General features: G+C 47.9%; 1 protein-coding gene across 1 annotated transcript; it reads right to left on the bottom strand.

Moving 5' to 3' along the window:
• Window positions 1-445: 445 nt before the first annotated feature.
• Window positions 446-11,300, bottom strand: LOC128310791 (uncharacterized). The gene is made up of 9 exons (XM_053047508.1): window positions 9,709-11,300; window positions 9,450-9,635; window positions 9,120-9,374; window positions 3,434-3,619; window positions 3,100-3,363; window positions 2,754-3,023; window positions 2,426-2,689; window positions 2,142-2,348; window positions 446-1,919 (listed from the first exon to the last, which is right to left on the bottom strand). The coding sequence occupies exons 1-9, from the start codon at window positions 11,298-11,300 to the stop codon at window positions 1,658-1,660; spliced, it is 3,486 nt and encodes a 1,161-aa protein (XP_052903468.1). The 3' UTR covers window positions 446-1,657.
• Between the last annotated feature and the right edge of the window lie 250 nt (window positions 11,301-11,550).

Genomic DNA, 11,550 nt, shown 5'->3' on the forward strand with positions numbered 1-11,550 from the left:
CGCGCAACCGCCGAATCTTTTATTTCATATTTTTATGATACAAATTTGCTCGTTCATCACAAAATACTTCTGAGATACTCAACAGTATTGCATGAGCTTACGTACTTTCACTTTGATTGAAATTGTCTGCTCAGTTCGTATATTTTAGACCCACTTTCGAAAATAAACCGTTGAGAAATGTACTAAAATTTGAATTTTAAAACTGTTTGGAATTCTTTTTACGATGAAATTGGACCCACATTTCTCTTGCTATAAATAAGTAACTCCAAATAAACAAAAGCAAGTTTTGCAAAATATTCTTTTATTGTAGTTTTGCTCTCGTTCACTGAGAAATTCATGTCGATCTTCATGGTGCACAATTGTAATAGAAAAGAAAATCTAACCCATATACCCCACCCTGGACGCGGCTCGAACGAATAGCCGCGCAAGAACACATAATCGTGGATAGAACGCAAAATAATAACCATAACTTTACAACCACCTTCTTTCCTGGTCTTGATCGTTCTATAAACAGCAAAAACGAAAAGAAAAAAAGTCATATTCTTCGACTACTTCCTATCGACCCAAAACGAAAAAGTCAAATGAGCTAGCGAACATTACGAATCTACCAGTCAAAGATCGGCAACAAAAAAATCTAAACCATAATATACAAAAAGCATTCCGTGTCCACTGATACCGTTTCGCGTACACTTAACCTAAATTTCATATCTTCCCTAAAGACTACACGCGCTACCGTACAGCAGGACGGTGAAACGGTGTGGCACGAAAACTAAAACCGAGCAAATAAATATAATATACAATCTACACAACTTCCCTCCTTTATTCACTGCGTGACGGACGCTACCATAAAAAAAACGGAACATAAAGCACCGCCAAGCCACTTAACATCCTTTGCGGTACGGTCCGTTGTTTTAATTTTTTCCCCTTTTTAATGACATTTTCCTCGTCTCGTTCGAACCGTTCGAAGCTTGCTTCTTCTTCCGGTTTATCTTTGGTCGGCGGTTTCAAGATGGCTCACTAGAACTTCTTCCAACCACGTGTCTGTGTGACCCGTTGCTGATTTCAAATTGTTCACCCATTTCGCCGCGTGATCACCGCGCATAGCAGCATGATCATCGTCATCATCATCGGTGTCGCGTATCGAATTCCTTACACTTTTATGCTAAAAATATAGAAACGGCTACCATTCCCCTCCCCTCGTGCGAGACCATCTTGCCTCAATCGCACACTCTCACTCTTGCCCCTACTCGTTCGGGATTGCTTCAAACATTAGCTTTGATTTATATCAACGCTCGGACCGAAGCGGCGAAGCGTTGTCGGAAGAAAAATTATATTAAAAATCCGCACAGTCTCCAACGATGGGCCGACCGATGCAACGACACCAGGAACGTGTTGTATCCTTCATTCGCACCATACTATTCGCGCGATTGCGTAAACTCTGGTACACGATAAGACCCCACGGGTTTGTTTCTTTTTGCACGCTTTGCACACTCGTGGCGTCCAAAGCCGCGGACAAGATGAAACTTCCGTCGCCATGTTACGGGCTTGTTTTCGTTTCGGCGTACATGTTCCAACGGCCGGACACATGACACATTTTCCGAAAGTCTCCTCCTACGGTTACGTTTGGCAGTATTGTGAGGCTAGACGTGGTAATCCACTATTTCTGATTCTCTTTCAGCTTGCGTATAAACTCCTGCTGATATTCGCACTTCAGCTTAATGTCCGGTGGACACATCGACAGGCGGAACTCGAGCGTGTCGGTCGCTTGGTCCAGATAGCCTTCCTCCTGTAGCCGCTCGTGATCCATAAACTGTGGCCAGCCCCAGATTTTCTTTAGCTTGAACACGTTGACGCCCTCCATCTTGATGTTTGCCGTTGGATTTAGAGGATGTAGCAATTCCACCCGATACTCGAACCTGCTGCACGAAAAGTTGAAAACAAAAGACAAGGAAAGCGTCAGAAACAAGCAGCTCGTAAACGATCGACAGACTACTGTGGCATCTTGTCATGCAAAATCTCAAAGAATGGAGAAACTCTCCATTAGTGAGGGATTAAAATAACTTTTCTGTACTGAATATTCAATCACTTATATGCGCTTCTTCAATGAAATATTTCCAACATCTTAAGCAACGTTTACCTACCTGGCCGATACACCTTCGAACAGAATCAGATACATGCTAAGATGGTTCCCGCGCGCTTCGTTGTGTCCATTTGCGTAGATCAATAATCTCCAGGAAAATCCCAAATCGTCTACTAACGGATCTGAGTAAACGAAGCTATCCTTCCGCTGCATCTCGGAAAAGTTGCGTAACGTGTAAGTCATCGTACTGTATGCCGGTATTAGTTCACTGTAGAAAAAACCACAACAGATATTGACATTCGTGGATGGAGACACAGAAAGAAACGCTTCCGTTTATACACTTACCGTTTTAGTAGCTCACACTCGCGCTTCGCTTCCAGTCGCAGCAGATGTTGGTACTCACACTTTGCCTTATAGTTGGGTGGTCGTAGTGAAAATCGAAAGTACAGTGCATTCTGCTCCTCGCTAACGAACCCATTCGCACAGATCCAGTCCAGTCGGGCGAAGCGTGTCCAGCCAAATCGTTCCTGTATGTCAAACGATTGCGTTCCTTCCATTTTGACCGTTTTCGCCGCATCGTTGTGCAGCAGTTCCACGCAGTACTCGTAGCTGGACAAAATGGTGAATCGTTTATCTGGTGGTGCAATACGATAAGATGATCACCGGTACTCACCTTCCTGGAATGCCTTCTAGCAGCCTCAGGTACACGCTCAGCCATTCATCACGACCCTCCTTATCACCGTTGGCGTACACAATCAACCGCCAGCAACATCCAAGATCGTCGTACGCATTGTCGGAACAGATGTCCTCCTGCGCTTCTCGCAATGCCGAGAAGTTGCGTACCACAAAAATGTTGGAAGCATACTCGGGATACACTAGGGCCTGCAGTGATGCATTGTCATCGCGTAGACTATTTATCCTCATCAAGTTCTGGTTCAGCTGACTGCAAAGAGCATTAAGAGGTGAGATGGCGCATGGCGTAACTTCCCAAATATACCATGTAACCTCGGTACACGTACGTATTGAACTGGGTGCGGATTCTATCCTCTTTAAGCGTCTGGTATTCTTCCTGGTACTGGCAACGCAGTGCGAGGTTGGCCGGACGAATCGAGAGACGAATTAGAATGGATCCTTCCTCGTTCAGATAACCCTCCTCCAGCAGTCTTCGGACGCGGATAAACTTCTGATAACCGCGTATTTCGCCCACCTTGAAGTGATCCTCCGATTGGAACTTCACCTGACGCGTCACATCGTCATGCAGCAGCTCCACTGTGTACTGGTATCTGACATGGTGAAGGTGAGATGAGTTTATAATTAAACCCGCCTGTTTGTTGTACGCTGTTCTACACTTACCTTCCAGCGATACCATCACACAGCTCTACGTACGTACTCAGATATCGTTGATTGGTGTTGTTTCCCTTCGGATACACGTTTAGCCGCCACCGGGATCCAACCGTATCGGTGTACTGTTTCGACAGTACGATCGATGTAGTGGGATCGCGAATGTTGCAGATCGTGATCACATTGCTGTCGTATTCGCTGCAAAACGTTGAGCCCCGAGTGTACAAACAAAACCGAAACGGTTAGCAAAATATGAGTTTTACTTTTATTAACGACAAATCAACAACCGTCATTAGCCGCACAAGGCAAAATCTCTGTTCGCTTATCTGTAGTGAGATCTTGATGTTTTTCAGCTGTTTAAAAACTCTCTTTGAAGACTGACTAACTATCGTTATTAGCGGCCATTAGCGGCTGCAACCTACTGCCCAAACACGGCTACAAATTGATCGTTTAAGATAGCCTTCGCTCATGCACGCACACAAATTATCACCATCATAATTAGGAGCGCTAACCACAATTCGACCAATCGCCCAACCGTTCTGCCGCAACAGCTGTCACATGCGCAGAACGATGCTATGCATAATTACTAAAATCCACCACGTGTCTCTGCCTTCTCGCCTCGTCACTAACTATCAACCCCGCGCAAGGTCACCCTAAAGATCTAATAGGCCGCCTAAAAACGGCCACTCGATCCGAACTCGATCGCCTAGTCATCGACTCAATCTGTCAGTCCCGGATCACTGTCTAATGGTCGGAACGACGGAACGCACACGCTGAAACAGTACACCACCCCACACGCGGTCATGGACTCCGTGGCGGAAAATGGGACACCGTGTCATGGCGTAGTTTAAGGATTTAATGGAGCATGAAAGACACCATTTTTGGAGGAACCATACACGGCGCTCGTGTGTGGAAGAAAGCGCGACACCACAACTTCCAATTGACTCGTACTCGTTGGGCCCCGTCAAAGCCACCTCCGAATGTAATTATGATGCAAACGGTGGAAAATGGCAACGTGCGATCGGTGCCTGGGTCGCCCTGGGTCGTCTGCTTGTGCGGTTTTGCCGGTGCGTGGCTGTGTGTATTTGATCTCCGGTGGCTTCGTCATTGTTTCTTCAGCAGAAAATTGATGGTTTCAGACGATGGACGATGATTGGCAGCAGTTAATCTTCCTCGAGACTGCACAATAGTTTAATGTTTTGGGCCCTAATCGTTTTGTGTACACCGCGGCTGTGTTTGGTGTTCGCCTTTATACATCGCAGCTTGTTTCGCCGCGTCGATACATCCCTCCTTGGGGCTGTTTGTTCGGTGGTTGATGATGCACCTAGACCGCGGCCATAGCATGCATTTGTAGCCGTGGATCATCATCGCGCTTCGAAAGGTAGCACCGACGGGTGTAAGCATATCCAATGCCTACCCAATTTGGAGCATTCAATTAACGCAAGGTTACGGATGCATGCATGTTTAAAGCACCTACTAAGTCCCATTCTCCCAATTCCCTACATATCGTCCAAGCCAGTGCAAGAATGTGCGCTTTAAAGTGTGAACAATCGGGTGACCGAATCAATGTCCAATGACGCTTTGCATTTTGAGGGATTTTTTCACCTATTAAGCTCCAATCCTGCAGACAAGTGGGTCAAGTACTTTGACCAGCATTGTGAGACATAACCACAAACGATATTGTATGACATGACTGTGCGCCCCACTGCCCAATAAATTCTCTCCACTCGCTTGCACACATCAACCGCAGCAATTAATACCTTAAAGGGCCTTTTGTTGACTGTATTTTGTTATCATGCTGTCCGAACCGAACATGCCGTAACAAACGTCATGAACGCCTTAAAAAGAGCATTTCAAATTGATTAGCTTAAAGATGTCGTCATGCCGTACGGTATTCAATTACCATTATCTATTGAATTAGGCAAATAAGGAATTTGGAGAGCTGAAGCACTCCACTGTTTCATTATTATGCAATAAATATTCTCGCCCCAATAGATTCGTGTCGAACATTTAATTTGATTGTTATTTACGTTTCGCGGCGATCCTTACCTCAACCACCGAAAGAATGTGATTTAAAATTTGCCAGTCAAGACTCCACCGAAACCATAAATCATAATGTCTAGCTAAATTGATTCATGCTGATGGCAAAAGAATCGATTACTCAGCCCAATAAAACATATTGCCATTAAAACCTTAATTGTCTGTTCAACAACCACCCGATCACCCCGGCACGATTGAAATACTAATTAACGAATACGCACACAGCGAAGGACCTTCACTTGCGTGATTGGTTTGGCTTTTGCGGATTCCGGTCCCAGCTCGCAATCCGGGCACCCCACAGGCAACAGTTTGACCATCAACCATCCCAAAATGGTGTTAAACGGCACTAAAAATGGTGCAAATTATAGCACCAACTATCATGCGCACAGTGGCTTGCAGTGGGCCGCGCGGTTTGCGCATATCGAAGAAGGGACGACATTCTTCCTTCTTCTGAGGTTTTTTTGTCTTATTCGCTGTGCCTAAACACCGTAAATCAGCTCTCACTTTCATTCATCATCCTTCTTGTGCTGATCGTTCGAGGGTTGTCGCTCTCGTACACGATCGTGAGGGGTTTTGGGTACAGTGATCATAAGACTCAAGGTCCTTTTGGTTGAATTATAATCCGAGACCCAAATCTTCTTTAACCTTAATAAATCGCCCCTCGGCTATTGGAATATTCCGCAGATCTTCATTTTGAGTGTTGCTTTAATACGGATGATACATAAGGTTCTTTTCGTCTTTACTGTAAGAGCTCTCTAGCAACTGTAGCAACTGTACAAAAGGAAATTTTAAATTAAACAACAAGGGAAACACTAATAAACAACCCCTAAATTGATTGTCATGGCGTCACGTTGCCGTCGTCGAAATAAAAAATGAAACCATGTCAATCGGTTTGCTAGTAAACAGCCCTAGGCGCATTAAGATGTTGTCGTTAACATGCTAATTGTAAAACTGATTACGATCGCGATCAGACACATTTTCGGGGGTAGGCACCCCCCTGAAGTGAACTTGCATTGATCGCAAAAATGCAACAGTTCAATTGGAACATGTGAACTACGCATCACACGATCAGCTCGGAATGAAGAGCCGTTTGTGTCTTACAAAAAAGCCGAACTATTATACGTTAACATGGTGTTAATCGAACTGGTGTAACTGGATGTAATTTTAGACAGCCATTTTTACACCAACTCTGTGCAACAAGCGATTTACATAAATCATTACGCACTTAGTACAAAGTCAAGCACTAGTCCCGCTCCCCAATCCGTACGGTGTAACGTGTAGCATAATACGCGGGCAGATGAATGCATTAAAAATAAATAAAATAAACATTCATCAACGAACGAAGCGGCTTGTCTCAACGGAAAGGCCCACTAAAATATCAACACCGTTCGCAGCACGTCGCGCGTCCCGTCGTCGTCATCGGACGAGAAAACCTCGAACGCACTACAGTGTAAATAAAACATAATTAACACACCATTTAAATGCACCCACCGCTGGCAGCTGCTGGTGTGTTCCTGCTGCAGACCGCAAAAAAGCAGGACGATAAAGACACTCCCAGCCACGTCCACGCTGCTTCTCATTGTCATGCGGCGGATCGGAAACAGGCAGGGTTTGCTAGTCGCGCAAATGGTGGATGGGAGAAATTTAATATTACAAAAATCGACCACAAATCCGTACCATCTCAGTCGGAGAGCGAGACACTACGAGAGAGTGAGAGAGAAAAAAAAAAAAGAAGGGGAGCATATTGGGATCGGTAGGTGGGTGTGTGTGAACTGGGCCATAAATTGCACTTTGCTTTGGTGATGTAAAAAATGATTTACAGCTGCACATCATAATAGAGCCAGGGCATCGCTTCACATTTGGAGTACCGGGCATGAAAGGGAAAGCTTGACCGCAGAGATGAAACACATAATACGCAAAGCGTACACTGGCGAATTTTAATTAATTCCTCCACCCCGCACCGGTGTTCTTGAGATGTTCAAACATTTCCCAACATTTGCTTTCCTTAATTATGATTATTTTTATTCCTGCTATCTTTTTTTCCTCTCCCGTTTCGATCCTAGATCGCCTCGCTTAATGCGGAATCCCTTCACACCTCCGTAGAAAAAAAACTCGTTTTTAATAACTAACGTTGCTGCAGGTACAGAATATTAAGGGAAACGAAACGAACGAACGAAACAGTTCGATGAACAAGACGTCACTAGCTCGGGCGACTTTCACTCTAAATCCCTCGCCCTGCATCAAAACTGTCACGTCGCGTTTGTTCAGCATCTCCGAAGCCTGTTTCACATTGTTTGCCTTTGCCTTTTCACATAGCTTGAGCGATCTTTCCCCCTCCCTCATCCCTTCTTGGCAAACGGTTGCTAGAGCAACGCCCCAAGCGAACGAACGAAACACTATTGACGGGGAGTGGCGCGACGCGTGCATGCGCCGGCATTAAGGTTCTGGCCCCGGCCGAAAACCTTTGCGCGCCACTGTTCGCGGGTGGCCCAGTATGCGCTAATTGACTTCACGCCAACAACGCACGTCAGCATCCGACAACGTGCGAGTCCTCGCAAAATCAAACGAACGTCACAACGTGAGCGACGATATCGCAGTGCTGTGCTGTGCGCTGAAGCTGGTCAATCCCACAACGGGATTACCCAACTATCGCCAAGATCCTTGAGGAAACCCAGGAGGGGTTCGTATCTAATGATCGGAACGGTACTTTCATCTTTCACCATTGTTCTTGGCCGGTTTTGTTTACGACACCGCTCCCGACGGACGCATGATAATTAGCGTTACATTAAATTAATATGTCTCATGGGTGACTTCAATTATTCACACAGGCAGTCAGGTTGCACCTGTGAACCCCTGCCCGGTGCAGATGTTGAAGATCACGTGAGCCACCATCAGAACGGCGCAAAGTGAGAGATGAATCATGACCAACCCCTCGCACTACAATTGGTGAGTGCAAGGTGCGCTGCTCACGTGGTTGGAATACCTCACCGATGATGTCCGAACTCTCCCACAGTGCGCTGTCGGTGGGGTTTGTGTGGAACAGCGGATCGGGAAGGAAACGGGGGTTTAAACTATTTTTACACTACACGATTGGACTCCCGCAAACGTTTCGTTTCACCCGTTCCCAACGCATCGGGTATACGTACGGCAGCCAGCGTCCAATGCAAGTCCACCAAGTACGGCAGGTTTAAACACGTTAATGCGCGGCGGCAACTCCCCTCTGGGTGACCAATTAAAATTTCTCGTGATTGATCCCGGGTGCACTTTCGCGCATTTGCTACCAATGCCCCCGCTAAACGCTCAGCAACCGGCGATCTTGCTCGGCTCGTACGAAGCAAACGAACCGTTTCGTTTCGAAATTTCTTGGAGATCATTTAATTCCAACCCCAAATCTGGACGTCGGATCGAGGTGTGCGCAATGTGCCGGACGTACATCGCGCTAACAAGCGTGCTCGAAATGCTCCTACTGATCGGGCGGCGGCAAATAGTTTATCCTGTACTACGAATAGTTTACCGGCGTCTGGTTACTGTTGTGCGGAATGTTACACGGGTACAATCTAATTGGATGATTAGTTTCAGGCATCCGGCGGAAGCCTGGATCATTTCAGAGTGCTGTATACGTTAGGCACAAGGTATGTTTGACACTGCAGCTACTTACTTGATGTTATCCTTCATGAAACGATCGATAAACTCCTGCTGGTACCGGCTAACCATGACGATCGTAGGCGGACGGACGGAGAACTTTATCTGCAGTGAGTCATCTTCCGGATGGAGGAAGCCTTCCACCTCGAGCTGCTCGTTCTCGATCAGATCGTGCACCGGTCCTGTCTGGTGTAGCTCGAAATGATCGATCTGTGTCAATCGAATCGCTTTGGCTGGATCCTCGTGCATCAGCTCGATACAGTATTCGTATCTGTCATGAGTAAGATCAAACTCGTCTCAATGCTCTCAAGTCTTCCAGTAGCACCCCTGTTCTTCGCACTCCTACCTTCCAATAACACCGTCCGTCATGATCAGCGTCACCGAGAGATGATCACTCTTCCAGATGTGTAGACGCCACCCGAAACCAACCACATCTCGCAACACGTCCGACGTTCGGCACTCCTCCATCGGTTCGATGGCGTGATAGTTCTTGATGACGAACACTTCCGACCGGAACTCCGGCACAAACTCACTGCAATGTAAAAGCAAGCGCGCTCATTAGCGTGACACTAGACCAGCGGATGTCCTCGCTCCCTTTGGCTTACCAATCCAGATCCACCGGGACGTGCTCATGGCGGAAGGCTTTGGATGCTGGCGACTCGACCAACCGACTGCAACGCTGTAGGAAGTCATCGTCTTTGAACAGCAGCTCCGGCTTTGGGCAGACTTTGAGTTCGCTCTCCATCCGTCGATAGGCACCGGTAACGCGAGCAATTTCCGCGCTCACCGAGTCCTTCTGACGCTGGAGCAGTGTTAGCTTCGCCTGGATCTGCCGTTCAATGTTTTCGGCTTCCGTGTGGAGCAGTTGGCTGAGTTCCTGGAGCTTCCGCGCCTTGGACGCCCGGACCCAGTCTATGTTCTGCTCGATGGCTTTCAGCACCGTGCCCACATCTGCCAGATACGCCTTGATGCCTCCAAACTCGTGCCGGATCTTCTCCACCTTGCTGTCGTACATGGTGGTGATCTTCTTGAACGTGTGCTCGGCGTGTGTATCATCGTGCAGGGCACACGTCTCACAGATACACCCATTGCATGACAGACAGAAAAAGAGCATTGGTAGAGTGTGCGTGGGGCAGAGGTTTTCGCCGTTCTGCCTGATGTCATCGTCGAATGGAACCCTTTCCGGAACATTGGGCTGAGTTGATTCGACCGGCACGTTACTTGACTCCCGGGATGAGATGTCCACATCGGGAGGCGACGGTTGCTTTTCAACGGTGAGGACTTTTTCTCCATCCGTCGCTTGTTTGTGGCGATAACCGTTCCTACGTGTCGTTTTCGGTTCCTCGAATGTTACCGTGGGTCTGCCGTTGCTGTGGCCGTTCTTTCGATCGGCATTCTTTGACGGCGATTCGGGATGCACACCGTTGCAGATGATCGGTGGCGATTTCGGTTTATTTCGCCCGTTTTCCAATGGCGCTGAATTTGCTTTCTTCTCGACCGCGTCCAATTCCGTACCGGCACCGTTCGCGAGTGACGGATCCGCTTGCGACTTTAACGGCGTGTTATCTTTTCGTTTGCCATGCTGCTGCTTACCATTCGTCACCGGCGGATGCATCTTCTCCGAGCTGGAACCGTTCGTAAGGGCGGTCTGGGAGCCGTTCGGTGTGTCCGCGCGGTTCCGCGGCGGAGGCGATGGGTGTCCGTCTTTCGGTGACGCATTGGCATCGCTCTCCAACACCTTCACCACGACGCGAATAGTGCCCTTCTCGACGCACGGTGGGGCCGTACCGTTGCTCAGCTTAAGAGACCCATTGCAGACGTCTCCGGCACAGTTGGTAAGGTGCACCGGTTCGCATGCAGTTGCCAGCGTCTCATTCACCTCAGCCGCACACTGAACAAGGTTCTCGAGTGGCAGCTTGGAGTGGCAGTTGGGACACTCGATAGCGCCGGGCGTTTGGGCCCGCTTCGTCCCGAACCACTTGGTGATGCACTGCAGACAGTACTGGCGGGCGCAGTTGGGACAGCGGCTCGGATCTTGCGGCTGGTTCCAACACAGCAGACACTCGTTCAGTGCGGCCGATGCATCCGACTTGGGACGACGGTTTAGAATCACACCGTTCGGCAGTACGATCAAAGGCGATGCGCTGTTGCTACTGGTGTTGTTGTGGTTCCCCGTACGTCCAACGCAATCTCCCATTATCGAGTTAGATAACTACTGCACAGCTCGAGCACTAGGGTTAATGTTTATCGATTCGCGCACATCAAGCAGTCGCACAGCAGCCGCACACATTCCGAGCACTGCACACAACTAACCCGACTGCACTGTACCGCCACTGCTGCTGCTGCTGCTGCTCGGATCCGCTCCACTACCGGGAAAGGACTAAAGAGAAGCAAATTACCACTCACTACCGACTCACTCGACTCATTTGCGAAAATCTCATTAACCG

The sequence above is a fragment of the Anopheles moucheti genome, chromosome 2, assembly GCF_943734755.1.
Source record: "Anopheles moucheti chromosome 2, idAnoMoucSN_F20_07, whole genome shotgun sequence".
Taxonomy (NCBI): domain Eukaryota; kingdom Metazoa; phylum Arthropoda; class Insecta; order Diptera; family Culicidae; genus Anopheles; species Anopheles moucheti.

What these genes read in the sequence shown, in the direction of transcription:
- LOC128310791 (XM_053047508.1), bottom strand. Translation starts at nt 11,300, where the DNA reads ATGGGAGATTGCGTTGGACGTACGGGGAACCACAACAACACCAGTAGC. An exon ending in CTAGAAGGCATTCCAGGAAG is followed by an intron (nt 2,690 to 2,753) that starts GTGAGTACCGGT and finishes CATTTTGTCCAG; the next exon opens with CTACGAGTACTGCGTGGAAC. An exon ending in GAGTGTGAGCTACTAAAACG is followed by an intron (nt 2,349 to 2,425) that starts GTAAGTGTATAA and finishes TTTTTTCTACAG; the next exon opens with TGAACTAATACCGGCATACA.